We start from the raw sequence: 21221 nt of genomic DNA, 5'->3' as shown, positions 1-21221 counted from the left end.
TACCCAGGATGAACCATCAGGATGTGGATGGCCCATCTGTTACCCCTGAGCTCCCTTTGTCTTTGGCTGTCTAGAGAGAATGTACAAAGTCAGTCTGACACCCACCCCAGATGTGTATTTGAGACAGGTTGAAGGCACACAAGAGCTTAGAGTGGAAAAATGCCATCTCTCTGAAAGTGCCATTTTTAAAAGGGTAGTGATACATTCATCTTTTCCAGTAAAGAGGGTTTATTATTAACATCCAATGATATAAAAATTGACAGAACTACTCCTTCTCAATCAGGACTTACAGTTTATAAGTATAGTAAGGAATTCCTAATGTTAACCTATGGGAGAGGTAGGCCTCACAGTAGTGAAACATTTATGTGTGTGGTTTTCACTGCCAGCACATGCAAAATGTAAAAGAATATGTCCTACAATTTTATTGCACAGCCCCCTGACCTATGGGCTATGTATGGCCTCCCTTAGAGGTGACATATGTAATTAAAGGGGAGTTTAAGGAAGATTGGCAGTGGGTTTTAAATGCCAAATCGACATAAGAGTGTAAACTGCACCCACGGGCTCTGCAGTGGCAGGCCTGAGACATGTTTAAAGTGCTACTTGTGTGGGTGGCACAATCAGCGCTGCAGGCCCACTAGTACCATTTAATGTACAGGCCCTAGGCACATGAAGTGCACTCTACTAGGAACGTATAGGTAATTTAAATATGCCAGTTGTGGATAAGTAAATCAACCCATGTTTTACCCTTCCCATCCAGTCTCTTCCCAAATTGTCATTCTCTCTGGATGGAAGCTGTGCCTCCTGTATCAGGGCTGTAAAGGCTCACTTATAGTTCTCTGAACTATGCACCTTAACACAAATTTTGAAGAAAAATTCAGCAGCTTTCCACTGAGCCCCCTCACAGCAGCATGTTATAATAGTCCTCACCTGCTCTCTGCATCAGAACCCAGAGAGAGCAGAGGATTGCAAGTAGGTGGGGCCATCCAAAAGCAGCCAATGTCATTGGCCTGAAGGAACTAACAGCCATCAATTGACAACTAACTTTCTTCCTTCACTGCCCATGTTTTGGCAGTGTTCAGCAGACAATCTGTCTGAATAACCCGTTTTCTGCCTCCACATGTCTGTCGTATCAACATCTGTTGGCGGAAAAGACAAAAAATTGGATGATCATTGGTTCCGGACTAGGGTCACATCCTAATTAATTATACCAATTCTTCAAAGAACAACATATCCTTTCTAGGAGAACACTCTTTCACACTCAAGTAACTCCCCTTAAATATATTGTACTCACTACAAGAGTCCCTTAAACTCCAGCAAAGCACAGTGCTCTATTTTTAAGGGGGTCATTAGGATGATTTGCGGACTTAGTCCGCCCGCCATCCTATCGGGACTAGGGACCGCCCGTCATAAGGGCAGGGGTCCTATGGGTGGAATTAGGATGGGGCCGCCACAGTGGCAGCCGTATCCTGCATATATAACATTGTGGCGGGCGGTGCTCTGTGCACCGCCCGCCACAATGCCATAAATGCTTGTATGCATTTGAATACATAATGCGGCAGACACCGTGCGGTGCCTACTGCATTGTATATGCAAATGCAGGGGGGTACCACAGGTAACCCCCCGTGTGCACCCTCCACCCCTCCGTCACTTTGGGGGCCCGCAGGGGGACCCCAAGTGAAGACCGCATGCCTTTCCGTGGCGGCATCGCCGCCACGGAAAGGCACGTGCCCAGGCCCACCGTAATATGGCTGGCGGTGTATAATAGACACTGCCACCATATTATTCCTTTTCCACCCCGGCCGCAAGGCGACCAAGGCGGAAAAGCAGCGGACGGTCTTGCCGTCCGCCGAGGTCCTCCCCGCCATACTAATATGGGGGGGGGGGGGAACGAGCATGGATGTCGGGCGGATTGCCCCCGCTACCGCCAGCCTGGCGGGGGCAATCCGCCCAACATCATAATGGACCCCTAAGTCCTGCTCTTTTCTAGAGAGTCCAAGTTGGTACACCAGGTGGGACGAGGAAACGTGCCTTTATTGATATCAGGCACACATGTTGTCTTAATGTTCTGCCATATTAAGGACTTATGTTATGATTAGATTCCTTTAAATCTATTGACCTCCTGTTATAATATTTGATCATTCTGCTACTTATTTAAGGTCGGGCACCCCAAAAAACATCTGCAATCTGACAAACTGCAAATTCATGTTCTCATGCGATCCTGCTTACATGACTGTAGACAATAATTCTAATGGGGCTTGATAATGGCATTGTAATTGCCTCATGAAGGCCCAGCCTGTCCTCACAGTGAGCAGGGATGGCGAAGCAGAGAAGGGGGATCTAATTAAGCTCCACAATAAAATAAACCGCAGGATTACTAATAACGTTGACGCAGGGTCTTTGTGTGAATGACTTTCCCATTGACACCAATTAAAAGGCAATCGCCTTTAGCCCCTCGCAGTCACCCCTAACCTTCCTCATTATAAAAGGAACATGCAGTACAAACTCTGTGTACTTAAAGCTCCCCATTGGTTGCGTGTGATGTCACTGTTATGTAAAACTCTAAGTTAATATATTCGTACGGTCATTGCAATTTGCATTTATAAACTCCTTTCCAATTATTGCAATAGCTGCAGCTAGCCTACTTCTAATTTAGCCATTACGGTAAAAGCTGGGTGTAGAATTAATGCAAGTAAAACTCTCAGTATGAGGAGCTCAGAAGCTACTATGCAGGCAGCAGGAATGCTAATCGATCTTAATGTATCAAAAACTGTACGCATTCACATTTCATGATGATAATATTAATATCAAAAATCGTAATGTAATAATTGTAACTTAACAATAACATTTGTGTGGGTTTTTAATTATTCTTTTAGGTGTGGTGTAGATTATTTTATTCTGGTGTACATCTGAGCATGTCTGTAGTAAGAAATGACCTCACGACTTGCTTGTAATAACCTTCTGAGCAGGAGTAGTGATGCAGTGTAATCCGAAAGGGTAAAGTCACCTCTGAGGTCCATGCCCTTAGATTGGCAATTGGCCTTTGGTCTCGTGCCTCGATATGGGCATGGAACTCCTCTGTCACTAATAATATCCTGATAACGTGTATTCACCCTTTATGTATTATTATTATTAATATTATTTTAATTACAAAGGACTCAGATGCCAGGTAGGATTCATGGTACCTGTACATCAGATTGCAGGGCCAGGAGGACAGAAAAAGTTGAACAGATCAAGCAGGTCATCGAGACGCATTAAGAAAAAAATAAATGTTTTGAGGACCTTTCTCAATTCCAAATCAATTCTAGATTTTCTGAGTTCAGGTGGCAAGTTGTGGCAAGCCTCGCTGCTAAGCCCCAAAAGAAGTTGCCACCAAGAAAACTCAGTTTCTTGCTTCTCAGGGTAAAAAGCTAAACCCTACTGTTTGATTGCAGGGGGTATGCTGGCGGGTACGGGCAGAGGATGTCATTTAGATCTGAGCTTTGAAGGTCATGAAAAGATCTGTGACCAGACACAGGCCCTTGAAGTTCACCTGCAGTTGGAGTTTCTGAGCCCCAGAGACGTGGTTGGACATGCAGAGATTACGGGCTGTCCTGAAGGCAGAGTTCTGAGCTCACGGTAGGCAGTGGAGCGACCAAGCTATAGGCTGTCACACAAATGAATTCAGGAAAGAATGCAATCCATGCCAATGGAAGTATGGTGAGTGTTGGTCAACTAGGGAAATATGTTTCTCAGAAGATGCAACAAAGGAAGCAGGATGTAAACACACCCTTAACTTGAGCCTGTCGAGAACCCCCACAATGTAGCAAACCTTCCAAAGGCTTCACTTTAGCCGGAGGAGATGCGGGTGTTTCATACACAAAGGACACAATATACTACTCATTCATTGTAAGTGGTTACCAATGTCAATCATCTCAGTTCTTTAGTAGTTGAGCTTCAGGCTGCTCTGGCCATCCACTGATAAATGGCCACCAATAATTCATTCACTCTCAGCACTGCTATAGGAGCTTATTTATCCAGCATAATGATAAACTGCTGACTATCAACTGCACCCTGCAGCGAAACACCGTTTTCAAGTCAGATAGTTGTTGACCAGAGATCTTAAAGACTGCCGGTGAAAAGGAGGAGCACTTTGACTTCCACACAAAAATTGCAACTTGTCTGGCCAGGAGGAAAGGATGAAGCATTAGGTGCTGTACTCACCCATCCAACAAAGACTGAAGGCACTACAACAATATACCTCTTGTACTAATATCAGATTGAAAACGAATCCGCACCCTGTGTTTGACAGCATCAAAACTAGTACAGAAATCCAGCAGAGGATTTCGAGTATCACTTATACATCCACTTTTGAGGGCGTGATGGTGGATAACAAGACACTTAGATTTGCAGTACTTCTATAGCATTCATTTCAACTATACATTGTTTCAAGGCACTGGACTGAATAGTAGATCCCAGGACCAAAGGACATATTAGAATGATTGGGTCTTATGGTTTCTTTTAAAGTGATGAAAGTTGGTCCCTTTCTAAAGCATCATTACTAGATCATTCCACATTGGTGCACACAAGACTAGAGATGACATTTGGGACACCCTCCTCGTGATCTCTTAGTTCTTCTTGGAAATTAAGGTGAAAGAGTGCAGTAAGGATCATGGGTTAGAGGTTCTTCCTCCTGAATGTATTGTCAACTCAGTGAGGCTTACTCTTGATACTGCTGATTCAAGCAGATTTTTGAAACCTTCCTGCAAGACCCCCATCCAAAAGCAGATTTCCGGTCTTTGTAAACGGGGCACATGTTCAAAACAATGAAGCTTGCTCTGAAGTCAATCAATCAATCAAGATTTTTAAAGTGCATCACTACTCAAAGAGTGTCCCGGTGCAAGACTTTATTTTGGGTACCGTACAAACTGAATTATTTATTTGAACCTTTTCATATAATACAATAAATTAACAACTGTTGTCATTGACCTTTCTGGTTCCTTAAGTAATTTCTTAAAGTGGAACTATTTCCAATAGTTCATTGATATCTATCTATCTATCTATCTATCTATCTATCTATCTATCTATCTATCTATCTATCTATCTATCTATCTATCTATCTATCTATCTATCTATCTATCTATCTATCTATCTGGCTGTGTCTGTCTGTGTGTCTGTGTGTCTTTCTGTCTGTCTGTCTGTCTTTCTGTCTGTCTGTCTGTCTGTTTTTAATAATTTCTGATCATTAGTCAATGGAGCAGTTCCTACCGATTCCTGTTAATTGTTTTTTAATAATGTTTCAGTTACTTTACAAGTTGGTTATGTTTTTTTCCTTTGGGAGTTACCTTCAGTAGCCTTGATTATGATGCGACCTGAGAAAATAATAGCTGATGAGAAAGAGGCCTTATGATACCTTTGGCGGTGCTCCTTCGGCACCACAACCGCTCCGCCCACAGGAGGACTGCCAAGGCCGTGGTGCGCCCACCCACTGGATTTTGATTGTAATTCATGGTTGGCTGATGGTGCTGTGACAGTCTCACCCTGGTGGGCTGCTAGGCTCATATGAGAGCCTAACAAGCACCCCAGCTGGCGTGACAGCGCCTGCAGCGTGTTTGTGTATGGTGTAGCATACATGCCAACCATGCTGGAATGGGGGTGCAATTACAGGGAGACACATGTGCCCCCCCCCCCGCATGCACCCTATGGGCCGGATCCATCAGGGGGCCTTATTAGGGCCCCCTTAGTTGCCTCTCTCCCATCCTTTTCATGGTGGGCTCACCGATATGGAAAGGGCGGTGAAAAGGCAACTCGTAATATGCTCGGCATATTTAGACTGGTTTCAGAATGCTGGCAGCAGGATTTCCGATCGTGGCAGAGTCGGCGGTCTTGTGGCGGTCCGATGGCCACACTCAGAATACTGCTAGTGGTGATCAGACTGCCACTACAAGTACAGTTGTCCTGAGGACGCCTTACTCGCAATAAAGCCTTAAGACAAGCATGTCATCGATCATTTTTTGGTATTTAAGTGAGCCACCATAATTGCGAAGGGAATATCCAGATTAAGGTCCCTTGTTCTTGGTCGCATAGAACGTAAGGTGCACTTCATTAATGAGGCTCCAAAAAGGTCAAAACTGCTCTGCGGTTGTCTGTGTTCCCATCTAAAGGGTACTTTGCCTGTCTGTGTGGGCTGGACTGGTTCCTAGTAGATGAACATCAACACCTATTTGCCTATGGCTGATCACTGATTGGAGTGGCATTGTGGGCAGAAGAGATAGACCGGAATGTGGCCAAGTAATTACCAGTGATTGAGATTAATTCGAGCAGTCAACCATCACATTTTGTTTTTATAAATCAGACACTCTGAGTGCAGAATAGATGCCCAGATGTTCGTTGTGTGCACGGGAATAAATCTGCACATCATTGATAAATTATAAAAAATGAGTGGTGGTACCAAATATACCAAAAGTAACCTGGGCAAAACTATTTTATGCACTAATGGGTTATTTTAAGATCTTTTCATGTATGTATTTTTTAAGAAAATCTCAGGATCCTATTTATCTGACAATGCTCCTGCATAAACAAATTGAAGCAGCTTATAAGCATAAACAATGTAAAGGCGTTTATTTGGGTTCTTTGTGCTGCAGATAACTCAGATGTTGGAAAAGTGCTTGCTACTTGTGCTCAAGCACTTTGTGCAAGCATAATAAAACTTGATCGGGGAGATAATGAGAGGTGGAAGCAATAATAGGTCAATCCCTGGTTCAGGTGGAGTATAGTGAGAGGCATTTCAGCTCATTGGCAAGTAAGCCGGTCATCATCAGGACAAAACAAAATTAAAAGTTAAGTAAAGAAGATGCTTACACAGGATAAGCAATGGAACAATAATGTTTTTATCCAAATCCATGGAAGAAAGTTTACACAAGTAAGAGATACTTAGTTTCAGCAAGGTGCCCATCTTTAGGTTTTGTCTGCACAGCGCTTACGCTGTGCTTGTGAAGTCTCTTAAATGTTATAATTCTGCAAAGGGGGCTCTTATCAGTTTCCGTTGCCAAATTACTGTGTTAATTTACTTTTCTGTAGAACCTTTTTTTTATTAACTTTCCCCTGGTGGCAGGCTTTTATGATACTTCTACTAAAGTTGTGCACACTGTTTAACCCCCATTCATTGTCAAAATAAGATCTCTTCCCAAGGAAAAGGCAGACAGCTTCTGACAGTATGCTGGAATGCTTGCTTTTTATTGCTTAGTTGTGTAAAGCAGATGCTTTAGACTTAGAACGTTTGTGACATTTTCTATTCATGCCTCAGTACCTTTCTTTACACTTTGCAGGCATTATAGGATTGATTGATCTATTTGTCATTATGATCAAATTCTAAATGCTGTAACAAACACTGCACATTAAAAATAAAGTTAATATACATATACAAATATAAAATCCTATATTTTAATACTAAACAGCCAGCCACAAATGCAGCTACTTTTCAGACAACAGGGTCATGATGTCAATGGTGTAGCAGGTGTAGTGTCACCGGGCCCAGAAGTTAACAGAACTCCCCTCTAAACACATAATATTGGTATAACATCAATTAATTATATTATTTCCCTCTTTCATTTAATTTTTCAAAATGTTGCTATTACTTACCCGCACTATACCACTAGTAAAAGCACAATATGTTCCCTTTTGGTATATAAATGATTCATAACACTTTACCAGACTTTCAGTAACTTATATTGTACAACTACCCAGCAAGCTACAACTTACAATGAAAAATCTGCTTATTATTAATCACATAGGTGAAGCCTAATGCATTTACCAATGCTTGTTTCTTGTGCTGCTGTAATCATATGCAATTCCAGAATACTTCTTTATGTAAAATGTGCCCAATTTTCACAATTCACTAAAATGCAAAATTGCTCAGAATTTTTGTCCATGGCAGACTAGTAGAAAACGTCCTCAAATAAGACATATCCTTCTCAAACCAGTCTCCTGTCGTCTCAGTTTATGTTTTTTGGTGGAAGATGTACCCTCATGGTGGAGTTACTTGTGATATTGCCGTACTGTACTATGTTTATTAATTGTAATTTTATAAAAACCTGTGTGTAGTTTTGGGAAGAAAATTACCCCACACTTAGTATTTCCTAAGTCACATGAGGATGTTTTCAATAAGTGTTCTAAAATGGGTTAGTTGTGTTGACACATCTTGTTTCTATTTCACTGCCGATTTTATCATTAAATTGCCTCATATATGGTAATGAAACAATCAAACCAAACATTTGGATGACTGAAACATTTCACTGATTTGAATATTGTTTTAATGGTTCTCAAATGGCTTTATTAGAACAATTTCTTCAGGTAAAAAAAAATAAAATGAAAGTAATTTAGTTTCTGCTTTCTTTTTTAGGGGTCCCTTGGCCCGCCGGGACTCAACGGACGAGAAGGAGCAAAAGGAGAAAGAGTAAGTTTGAGTCTCCCCCCAAAAATCTTTGTTTTCAATTTAAATATTGTACTAGCAAACACATTTATAATGTAGCATTTGGGTAGGTATGTGAACAACACCTTCCCGCTACACAGGAAGGAAAACTAGAAATCCAACTCAAAATCTCTGTTTGCTAGTCTTTAATCTCCCTGCCATAATCTAGGTTTCAATATAGACAGCGAGAGGACTAACCACGTGTAATTACAAAGCATTAGTTACAGATTTGGCTTCAGCAGTTGGGTAAACGTAAGTGGCTTCGTAACCTGTAACTTACAGAAGATATGTCATTCAACATAACAAAACAGTGAAAGAACATAAAATGCTATGCCATCAAAGCAAGATTATGAATTCATATTCAAAATTAAAAGTTCAAGGAATAAACAATAAACCAAAAGTAGAGAAAATTGCTCATGAATTAAAAACAGGAGCAGTGTAAATAAAAAATCAAAACATCAACAAACAGCAACATCAGCCTACTTGAGAAATCCTTAGCAATTCACTCATCTGTTGAATGGGAAGGATAGAGGAATACATTTTGAACGTTTCTTCATAAAGGCGCTAGTCAAGCAAACAGTACTTTTTTAACATAGAATCGCCATGTCAACGTTTCTCTTGTTCTGGTGTCTTTTCCACAGACAATTTCCACCTGTCAAGTTTTTCTTCTATGTAAATCCTCGCCTTTAATATCAACATACACTAGAATGTTTTCATGGTTCTTCCATTCAATAGAAAGTACTTAATTTTCCATAGTCACTCAGGAAATAACTTGTGCACCTTTCGCCATGCCTCTTGAACTCTACTGGGTAGCTGCCAAAATACTTGTTTTTTCTTATGTGGCAAACTATTTTCCACACTTGTAAGCTATACAGCGACGATGCACTGTGTATAAGAGTTATTTTCTTGTGATAGTAGTTTGCTCTTCCCTCTGTCTGAAACGTGCTATTTATGTTGTGCATCCTCCAGTGGTTCCAACTGTAAAAATTATTTTAATATTTTATCTCGAAGTAGAGGTTTCTTTCAGATAATTAGAGGGTTTTACTAAAAAGCTAATTTCTTTTTAATGTAAGCTCAAACCACTTTTTAGCCACCCTTTTCCTGTGTTTTTCTAACTCCCTACAAATATACAATTGATTATCAATTACTTTTTTTTTCGTTACTCTTCACAAAAACATGTATTATATTGGAATTCCTCAGCACTATTTTTCTTTTTTAAAACAATATTAAGGCAACATGTTCCTCCTTGGACCTCAACGTTTTAATGAATCTTATGTCCAGACCCATACTTAATAGGAAGATGAAAAGAGTGTCCCTGATCACTCCCAAAAGTCGTTTATTTTTTTAAGCTGCTTCTAGAGAAGAAGCCCATAGACTGCATTGGGAGAAAGCCCACTCAACTACTTTCCTCAGCAAAGGCTCCAGTTAAAGTTCGGTCCCACTGGCTTGTAGGTTGATTTTCAAAGATGGCCAATTCCTCTCCTTTCTGTGGATTTTGAGGAGGTCTGTGTTCCCGACCATGGAAATGGCCACTATTTCTGTATATTCAAAAGAAACCTTGTTTCATCTTAGTCCTTCTTGAGGTAAGAGGAGTATGATGTTTGTAGTCTTGTCTTGTTGTTCAAGGCCCTACGAGCAGCTTTCTTTGCAGGCGGTGGGGGCCTTAACTCAGAGGGGTAGCGAGTTGTGATTGGGAGAGATTCTAACCTATTATAATCTATTCCTGATAATTCACATGCTGTCACCCCTATAATATGAAGCACGCTCTGTATTTTCTGGCAAAAGGTATCCCAAGAAGTACCATTCCTAGGTTTTTCAACATGGAAGAGGACAGCCGATTTGCGTGGGACACCTAACTTCACCATTGGTCTGACCATTGTTAATCAGGGACATCATTCTGGCCATCAAGGAGAAACCCCTTGATAATGTTTCCCTATCTATGCACTCAGCCTTTTGTGTGAGATTTCAGTTTGGACCTCAAAGTCTTGTTTCAAAACCTTTCCTTGCCTTGTCCTTCCTGTGACTGTGAATGGAAATAACAGAAGGTAATAGCTATTTTTGTATGATAGAGATGCCCAACTATCTCTTCCCTCACACAATCACTTGCTAAAGAATTGAGTAGTACTTATGAGATTTAAGTTTAGTTTTCCTGCATATGTTGTGCCTACAGCAAAGGCTGGTGAGCCAGAAATCCCAGAGCACTATCTGTGTAAGCAATCCATGTTACTCTTAGGATGGAGGCTAAGAGATACCTCATTAATAGTAATTGCTGTTAATTTCTAACAAGCCAACCTTATATCATGGTAATCTAAAATTGATCTGGACAACCTAGCTTTAACACCAGTCTAGAAAATTCAAAATTTAAAATTTCTAAAAATCAGTCCTGAGACATGTGTACTAAAATATAAATTCAACCCATAACTATATTTCAGTAATCATTCTAGGACAGATCTGAAAATAGATTTTTAAACACAGGGCAGGCTGTCAATGTAACACTGCCACGGGCAGGATTTCTTAGGGTTTTTTCTATTTAATTAGTCCTGGATCTCTTTTGGAAATGGGGCACCCCGTTTATATTTGGAACAATTAATGTAAATCATTGTTAATGCTGTGTAATTGAGAACGAGGTGAATATTTCATATACTGTTCAATATCCACTTGAAAAGGCTCAGAATATCAAAAATGCATATACAGTTTTGGGGATGTTCCCTAATTCAGTACCACCTGAATGGTCTCTTTAAGAAGCAACAAGACATAAGGTCTATGTTTCAGGAAGCTCACTCATCCTAGTGCTATGAAGAGGTTCGGATTACAGTCTACCTTATATTCACGACAGGCAGAAATTGAAATGTTATTATCTTGTATGAGTTTTAGGAAAGAAATGATGTATCTTTCATCCTGTTTAGAATAAATATTTGTGCACACTTATTGCAGTGATATGCCTTGGGGTGTGTGCTGTTCAAACTGAATGCTTGAGTTTGATTAATATGACTATTGAAGGAACCAGGATGGAAACCATACTGTTCAAAATGAATTCTGTGAATTCCAGACTTCTTATTAAAGTAGTTGGAAATGAGCCACTCCTGGAGATACAAATCACATTTCAAATTTAATATTTTTAGAAACTAATGTTTGTTGACACTTTTTGCACAGGGGCCAGCAGGACAGAATGGAGAATCCGGTCTTCCTGGTCCACCAGGTCTCCCGGTATGTATGCATGCATGTGTAAGCAATTCATTTTATATTTTAAGGAGGATTAACAAAATGGAAAACATTTAGAATGTTTTCAAATCATGAGATCTATCTCTCACTACAAGAGGGTGACTCCATTGTATCTTGTGACCTGTACAAACATCTCACAGCTTTTCAAACGTTTGCAGGAACAAGTGTTGTCTGGCTTGGAGTTGAACATTGAACTGTGGTGTGGAATTGTTCTTAAATGTCCTGGGAAGATAATCCAGATCCCATCATAGAAGCAGAAACAAAATGAAACAAACATTTATAGCAGGCATAGATCTCCCACACCGAATAGGCATGACCTGGCAGAAGCACTACAAGTTTGCGTTACACAAATAATTGGTATGACAAGTAGAATGCAGGCTTCTCACACGCACAAAACGGGTACATGAGTAGCAGTAGTATACAGCTCTTTACACAAACAGAGCGAGTACAGCATTGCAGAAGCAGTATAAGCCACCTTTATGCATAGAACATGATCTTGAGAGGTGCTTGCTTCCTTACAAATAGACGGACTGGGATCTGCACAAACATGGGCAGTACAGGTTCAATTCATTCTGGCTGAACCAGCAGAGCATGGGCAGGAGCAGTGAAAGATTCATTAGACACACACATAAACACATATCAGTGTGCACAGTGCTGGTAGCAGTAACTTATGTTTCCTTCACAAAAGTACAGCTAAACATCTGATCATCAAAGGAGTGTGATCTGTATTTCTTACTGCAATATTACTTAGTAACAGTAGATGGTAATTTCCAAACCTCCAACATTGTTAAATGGTCTACTAATATGTCTGCATACATATACCAAAGCATATCACACTGACCAACAAAACAGGGGTGCAAAAACTGAGATATTTGGCAGCCTCAACACGTCTTGAGTAACCCTTGAATGTGCATTTAGGGCAAACACATTTCTACAGCTGATGCTAGAGGAGGCTATTGATGGTAGACCATACTGTTCATGCTCCAAATCTATAGGAAGCTCCAAGATCAAAAATTTTAATATAGCAAAAATATCCTTCTGTCTGATATTCCAATTTCTGTAAAACAATCAAGGAGCATGATATTTAAGGCAATATAGACACACTCAAGTTATTCAAATGGTAAGAACTCTATCACTGTAAATTACATACCAAAATATATAACACACAGTTTTCAAATGAAGATTTGTTTTTACATCTTGAACCTCATGAAGTTTCAACCAAGGGGTTTTAAAAATGAAAAATAGAGAGGTGTCTGAATCTAATAGTACTTTGGCTTGTAATATGGATTTACTATGTTACTGAAGCTTACAGTCACTACAAATAAAGATGGCGGGGGAATATAGGACTGCATCAAACTTCATTTTGTCATATCTAAGCAGCAACTATTCCTAGATTAGCAAAATTTAATTTGTTTATACAGTGTTAACTCTCTTAGTTCTAAACTTTATCATAAAGTCATATCTTATATTTTAGAACAAATATATTTATATTGATTTGCCCCGATAATACAGCCCTCAATTTTATCATTTTCAAGTATTACTAATTCAAAAATTATTTAGCTAATTCTTGGCCCTTAGATTACATGTAAAAGTTATCCAGAAACCTTCTTAAGCATTAAAGGACTAATGTCGAAAAAAATAGATACTTTTTGTCTGATGTTGCTGTGGTCTAATTGTAAATGTAAGTCCACAATAATCTAAACTCGATTCATTTGAGAAATTCAAGGTCAAAGGTATGGCTAAAACATATGTTTGTAAAGAAATCATCAGATTCAAAGTGGTGTATTTTTTAGGATTAATTACCAATACATAAAGAATGAATGGAGGACAACTCAAAACGTCAAAATGATAGTAACTCAATGGTGCAGTAGCCTAGTGTTTAACAAATTGGCTGGCATAAGTTCTAAAAATTGGCTGACCCATTCATTACAGAATCTATCTTTGATCTAGAACATGTTTTAAATGGCCTCCTAAATCTCAGTCTGAAATTGGACTCTATCAGCCTGATTCATCATAGACCCGTTTTGCAAGTCTATAATAGCGATTCATAAGGAATCGCTATTACAGACTCGCAAAACGGGATTCATGTAGGAATCGCAAAAAGATTTGCAATTCCTACACAATCCTTATTTGCGATTAGCAAATTGCTAATCGCAAATAAGATAGCGATTTAAAGGGTGCCAGGGGTGTCCAAAGGACACCCTGTAGCACCCCTTAAGTGCAAATTGAAACAGGTGTTGCGCATACACATGTCCAGAGGACATGTGTGTGTGCAACATGCAACTTAGAAAAATGCTTTTAAAAGCATTTTTCTGAGTTTTCGCTATTTACCACGAGGTTTGACCTTGCGGTAAATAGCGGGCCGAAATTGCGAATTCGCAATTTTTTAATGGATGATGAATTGCATTTAAGGAATCTCAAAAAGAGATTCCTTAAATGTAATTCCTCGCTAAATTGCGACATCGCTATTACCGATTTTTGCATTTGGGATGATGAATCCCAAATGCAAAAATAGAGCTCGCAAAGGGCCAGATTCTCAGAATCTGGCCCATTTGCGAGCCGATTTCGGCTTGATGAATCAGGCTGTATATTCATTGCCTGATTTATGATGTTAAATGTCAATATACTATCTCCTTTCTAGTTAACATTACAACTCTCTGATTTCCCTTGACAGTACTGACAAGTTAGCTAAATATGACACAAATCTAATTTAAAAAGTGTCTTACAATGCTCAAATTTCTACAAGCTTAAATATTCGGAGCTATTTTATGAAAAACAGAAACTACTATAAATAGTGTTTCGAAAACTATATGGACATGTTTCTTCCATTGTCTTGAATATAGATAGGCCATCCAAATTAATCTGGTGTGATTCAAAATGATAACGGTTCAACATGGTACTATGCTGTTGGTGGGGTTGACAACCCCTACAATCTCACAACATTCAGTAAACAGTAGGTAAGCGACCCTCACCTGTGTCCAGGATTTTGTTCATCAACAAATTTGAATATCACACTTATATTTTTTTATCTAATAGTCATGTAAACCAGACAGAGTTCTGACATTGAGTTTGAGGGGTAATGAGATGTAAGAGGGTAATGAGATGAGTTTGATTAAGAATGTAATACACAGACTTTCTATGCTTAAAATATCTAACTTAAGTCCATTAGACACCCCACATTGGTAAGAAACTACATACTCTGCATTACTCTTTATTTAAATTAAATATGTGCTTTATACCAGCATGCTTTGTAAACAATAGAAAACACAACTGAAATCCACCAAAAATAAACACTAAATACAGGTCAACTTAAATATACTGTAGCATATCTGGAAACCTGTTCTTTTCAAAATAATTTGTGTAAACAGTGAACAACTATGAGCCATTACACAATCTAGCTTTTGCACCATTCCAGTCTTCTTAACAGTTGAAGTAAGAATAAAAGAAGATAAGAAGATAAGGAACACATTTGTAAAATCTTCACATAAACATATTTTTTCATGGCTCTAACTGGGTAGCTTAAGCAAGACACAGACCACAACTCTTTGAGCTAGAGCATTTTCTAAACAAATAATATCTTTTGAAACATTACCTTTATTAGTAGTGTAACTTGACCCTGAGTTTTTAATCTTAAGACATTTTCATATAATTAAAGTGTATGGTCCTAATGAACCTCTTAAAAATTATTGTCAATAATAATATTCCATGGTTTGAGACAATCATTAGTATACATAAGTATATAGGCAAACTTGTTTATCTCCATAAAATGCTAGTTATAAATCGAAATTGACTATCATATGCCACATACATATATATATATATATGGACTACTATTTAAGGCTTGGTTGAGTCTTAGATATGCGTCCATGTTCCATTAATATTAGCTATGAAAAAAGTTTTAAATCCAATTCATTTATTTAGAGAGGGACTTGAGACTCAAAGTCAAATCCCAAAGGTATCTTTTCCTTTCTAAGTCTACCTCTATTTCCCGATCCATGATGTGGTTTAACATAATAAAAGCTTTGGAAGCAGTGGTTTTGTATTTCTTGTTTGTGATGATTATCTTCAAAATGCACAGCCATTAGAAACCTGATATACCTATTTTTAATGGCCCTCAAATATTTCTTTCATCACAGTCTCAGCACTGGCACCCCCGGAACTGTGGTAGTTGATGGGAAAAGGGACTGGAGCATGATTAGTGGATAGGGGATGTGAGCAAGATGGTTACTTATTTAGGGGGGACACCCTACTTAAGTAGCAACCACAATTTTTGTCAGGGTGAAATACAAGCAAATCCTAAAATTAACCTGTGCTTAACCCTCTGGCAGCCTGGCACAAAACCAGTCAGACTTAACTGAGAGATAATGTGAAAAATAGTTATGCAGCACATAAACAGTAATAAAGTGAAAACAAAACACAAGAAAAATTCCACATCAATTTAAAAAATAGAGTAAAATGTAATGCAATATTTGACACCAAAACAATAAACATCCAATTAGTAGAGCTGAAGATCTGCAATTTTAAATATGTAGGTAATAATAGATTAGCTCCGCTGAGAAATGTACATTAAATCCTTGTTGTGTTGTGCTAGAGCATTGCACCGCACAGCAGTGGTTCCAATGAGCTGCAAGGGCTGCGATGCAAGCTTACGTCAATGCTGTGTCATTCTGCATCGGTTCTAATGAGGAGATGCATGGTCCACGTCAAGGATGCGTCAAGGATGCATTCTGCAGCAATGGTTCCGATAAGCTGCAGAAGCAGTGATGCATACTTGCCTATTGGCTGTGTAGCACTGCATTGGTTCCATTCAGTAAGAGTTGTGTCAGGATTGCATTGCGCTGCACTGGTTCCGGTAGATCCGACAACTTGGCTAGTAAAGCACCTTTAGCCCCATTCCAAATGGTCCAGGACTGGAGGGGCACCAATTGGGGGATGGGTGTAGGACTGACAGTAGAGGCAGTCTAGCTGCGGGATCAAGGTGTTTGGGGCCTTTTCTCTCCCTGTCCAAGGGCTAGTTGGCATTAGGCGAACTAGCCTTTGGAGTCACTCTGCTGGCTCTAGATTAAAGATGCAGGTCCAGTCCTTCCCACTCAGACAGCAGGGCAACAGAGTAGCATGGCGGAAGGGCAATCCTTGCAGCAGAGCAGCACAGCAGTCCTTCTTCCGAGTCTTCCATCGGTCCAGAAGTGTACTGAAGAGTTGGGTCTGAGGGTCCACTATTTATAACTGGGTTGCAGAGGTGTAGGGCATTTCTTGCGCCTCCCTGCCCTGGCTGGAAACTTGCGTGGGGGCACAAAAGACTTCTGTGAAACCTTTCTGAGTGTGCTAAGGCATAGCCTCTGTGATGTGTACGTGTGTTAGGTGACAGTCCCCCCCTGTTATCCTGATGGAGATCGACCTTCCTACCAACACCTATTTACCCTTTGTCTCACTGTCTGGGAGTGATACACACAGACCAACTGCCAGCCACACCTAGTCATGTGACTTATGATACAGGCTGCAGGCACCAAATGGTTAGGACAGGAAAAATGTAACTTTCTAAAATTGGTATTTTAAGAATTGTGATTTAAATTCCAGCTTTACCAGGATTTTAAAATACAATTCTTCAGGCGCCAAACATTACTTTCCGATCTCCTCCCAATTAAAAGATACCACTTACTAAATGTAATAAGGTAACCAGATATTATTCTGTGGAAGAGGAAGCCTTGTAGTAGTCCTAAACTAATTTAGGAGATTTTCACTACCAGAACATGTAAAGCGTAAACGTGCATGTCCAACATTTTAAAAACAATGCACCCTGCCTTTTGAGCTGTTCATTGCCTACGCTAATGGTGACATATCTATTAAAAAGGAAGGTTTTCAGGTCAAAATGGCATTTAACAATTGCACATGCAAGCTGGAAAGGCAGGCCCGGGCATCTTTTAAAAGGCTACTTAAGTGGTTGCACATAAAGTGTTGCAGGCCAACTAGTAGCATTTAATTTACCCGCCCAGAGTAACTGTACTACCACTTTACTAGGGACTTACATGTAAATTAAATGCACCAATTGGGTATAAGCTAATTTCACCATGCATAAAGGAGATAGCACCAGCAAGTGTGCAGACTCTTAAAAGCCAATAATGGGGTCAGAAAATAGGAGTGTTAAGGCAAAACGTTTGGGCATGAACATGCACAGAGGGCTAAGTCCAACACTGGGGAAGCACTGAGGTCTATTCCTGATGCCACACTGGCCAAGAGGAGAGTGCAGGGGAAGAATAAAAAATTGGGTAGCAAATGCTGTACTCTTTGGGGTCAATGGTACTAAATATTCCTGCTGCTGCCATAAAAAATGAAAAACTAACATGGACTAGGGAAATGTGTTAGGTAATTGGGAAGAAAGATTGGAACTATCATCTGTCTACTTCTTGTCCTGTTTTAGTATGCTAGTGCATGTAAATACTGGCTTTCAGAAGGACTGTTTGCATGCCTTGCATTCAAAACATCTGTTTTGAATGCGGAGGAACAAAGATAAACGATTGTTTTCTGTGTTGAATGCATAAAGGAGATAAAGGATGGAGTCTGACAAACAGTGTAAAACTTAAATGCACTTTTCAGATGTAAATAGTGACTTATGCATTCCAACTGAAGGACTTCCTAGAATGTAGAATGATACACCCATGGGTCAATAGCATATGGTGACAGAGAATTATTCATCTGGACGGGGCCAAAACCTCACTAATGGATGTTTTAAAGAATTGGTGCTGTCCAGTCTGACCTACAAATTTAAAATTATGGTATCACAATATTAAATTATCAATTTGGGTTACACAGAATAACCAATAAGTAAAGTATAGTATACAGATCACTTAAATGAACTGTGTTGGACAGTGATTTATTTTGTCTTCCAACATGCTTCCTCTAGATGACAGGTGAGTTTTAAGTGAGATATATGCTATTTAAATGTTATGCAACTGGATTGTTTTCAGATTACTAGTAACTAATAACCCCAAAGAAAAAAGAAATATGTTTTGCACATTGGACTTAGAACAATACTTGTAGTTTAATCAATACTTTAAATGTAAACCTTATTAAGCATTACCATGTACTGTAGGGAAAGAAATATAAAAACATCTCAAATGTAGGTATCCCTTTTACCTGACTTAAAGTGCAGGAATTGAACTTTAGTTTCATTAGGCTTTATTATGCACTTATTAAATCATATTGTGTGAAGTTCTCTTCAGCAAATTCCTAGCTGCCAATCTGAACTGCACATAGCGAGTCACATTCCTGGTTTTAACAAGTAACATGTTGGATTCTGGGACTTACAGTTTCCCTGTGTGGGCGAGTGGAGTTCTTCGCTGTGATGCATATTACAAATCTAACATTTTAGCCTGCTTGTTGAGTGCAGTTTGCTTTGTAAAACTCACACTACTTTGCACCACATATAGAAATTAAGCGGGGTAGACTCATGCCTAAACATAGAAGTCAGCTGAAATTCAGGATGTAGTTGCCTTTTATAATAAAATATGCAGTTCTCAGAGCCAAGGGTTACCCGCAGCTATGCTCTTTGGCCGCCAGCAGTCCATTAAAATGGCTCTATCACAGGGACCTATAGTTAATGGATTGGAATGGGTGGAAATCAAAGTTGATGAAATAGGGTGCTGTTTCAGCTATTCCTTTGAATGTCTAATCTTTAAACGAATCGGAATATGCGCTGTGTTTGGAGTATTCTGATTTGTTACTGCAAATTAAAATATCTGTGAGTAGACCTGACCATAATTTGCATGTGGGTTGATATTCTCCCAGTGGCCCCTGGACTGCTTTAGGAAACCACCAGCAGTCCCATTTTCAATCCAGAGTATATGGAATTGGATCCCCTCTGAGCATTAATGTGAATAAGACAGTATTTCACTACTATTTAAGCAGCTTTTAGCCCTGTCTGTGGTTTCTCGACAAGGACCATCCTTTACCAGAACCTATGTGAGAAGTCTGCAGGTAGGACATGGAGACAGATGAGGTGAGGGTAGCCAAGTTTATTCTGAGTTCCAAAGAAGCGAATGACCTAACAGCAGCAGACAGGACTAACTGCTGGTACAGTTTGTACAGCAACAATCACTGCATTCCAAGCCCCCGTAACATTCTGCCCACTTATAGAACTAGACCCCACACATCTTTCCCCTTTATAAATCCAGCAAAAATATAACCAACAAATGATGATAGAAACTAAAAATATATTAATACTAATGACCACAGTACCCAACAGAGCAAATTAACAATCATTAAAAGAAGAAAATAAAAATATATCTCTAAATAACAACAGTGCACAAACTAACACAATAATGTATGCAACCATGGAAACAATAAACATTCCTGGACACAGAAAATGTCACATTAGGAAATGATTACATATTGTTATGGGAGGTTTAATTTCCCTTGTTGTTCTCAAATTATGAAGTCTAGAACTCTCCAGGGAATCTTTTCTCAATCTCACAGCACTCTGACACGCTGCAGACATTTGAAGAGACAACCTCTCTTTATTCCACTGCTCTCCATCCTCAAGCATGACCACATGATCCTTGACTTGAACCACCTTCCTGAGAGATAAACACTTGAATTAACCTGTGATTGTTATGCAAGGTAGGCGAACTCTCACCCCATCCCCCGGTTTAACATCCAAAGACCATATGCCTCTAGCCCCAGAGACACCAGCATACTTTCTCTGCACCTTTTCCTGCTTATTTTCCATCAATAACAATAACGCCTCTGACACACACGAACCACCCATCCATGGAAACACAGATTTGGTGGATGGCACCAACCTTTCAACAGAGTAAAGGGAGACACCCCAGTGACTGTGTTAGGAGTGGACGGATGGCCCATAGCAAATTCTCAAGTTCCTTGTACCAAAGCAAACCATTGACAATGGACGACTGCATATTGTCCTTGATAGCCCTACTAAACCTTTCCACTAGGCCATTGCTATGTGGATGATAGACAAATGTCTAGCTATGCTTAACACCCCAATGTGATTTAAAAAAAATCAAGTTCATGAAAAGTGAACTGAACTCCATTGTCTGTTATTAACTCATTTGGGGCCCCTTCTCTCAGAATGGGACTGTAAGAACCCAATTATTTCAGATGAATTGGCAGACTTCGCAAACTCCATTTAAGACCACTGCAAAAAATAATCCACCAGCACAATTCCAAACCTTCAACTTTCCTAAACCATATTGATAGGACCAGACAGCCATACTTATCTTAATGCAAGATTTATCCGGAACAGGCACACCTTCCACTGGACTAGGCTCAGCAACTTGTGATTTGCTGCTGATTGCAGAAGACATACATTCTCTCACGTAATGATCCACATCCCTATCCATTCCTGGTCACCAAAACCTATCCTTCTCTTCATGGCCCTCTTCCCCACATGACCTTCATGTGCTAAATCCAAAACCTTGGCACGAATGCCACAACCAAAAAATCACCCCTCCTCAGCATTCCTTCACATACACTCAATTCTGCAAAAACATGCTTAAAAGCATTAATCAATATATAGGTATCATCCTTAGGCCAG

General features: G+C 39.6%; 1 protein-coding gene across 1 annotated transcript in view; it reads left to right on the top strand.

Annotated features, from left to right (window-relative positions):
- Positions 1-21221, top strand: part of COL22A1 (collagen type XXII alpha 1 chain) — a 994625-nt gene that overhangs the window by 601371 nt on the left and 372033 nt on the right. Inside the window, exons 14-15 of the mRNA XM_086966258.1 lie at positions 8378-8431; positions 11600-11653. Coding sequence (XP_086822384.1) covers positions 8378-8431; positions 11600-11653 — 108 coding nt within the window. The remainder of the gene's footprint in view (positions 1-8377; positions 8432-11599; positions 11654-21221) is intronic.

Source organism: Lissotriton vulgaris, chromosome 4_1 (genome assembly GCF_964263255.1).
Source record: "Lissotriton vulgaris chromosome 4_1, aLisVul1.2, whole genome shotgun sequence".
In the NCBI taxonomy this organism is placed as follows: domain Eukaryota; kingdom Metazoa; phylum Chordata; class Amphibia; order Caudata; family Salamandridae; genus Lissotriton; species Lissotriton vulgaris.
The sequence above is the reverse complement of the archived record's forward strand: the minus strand, read 5'-3'. Positions and strand labels throughout refer to the sequence as shown.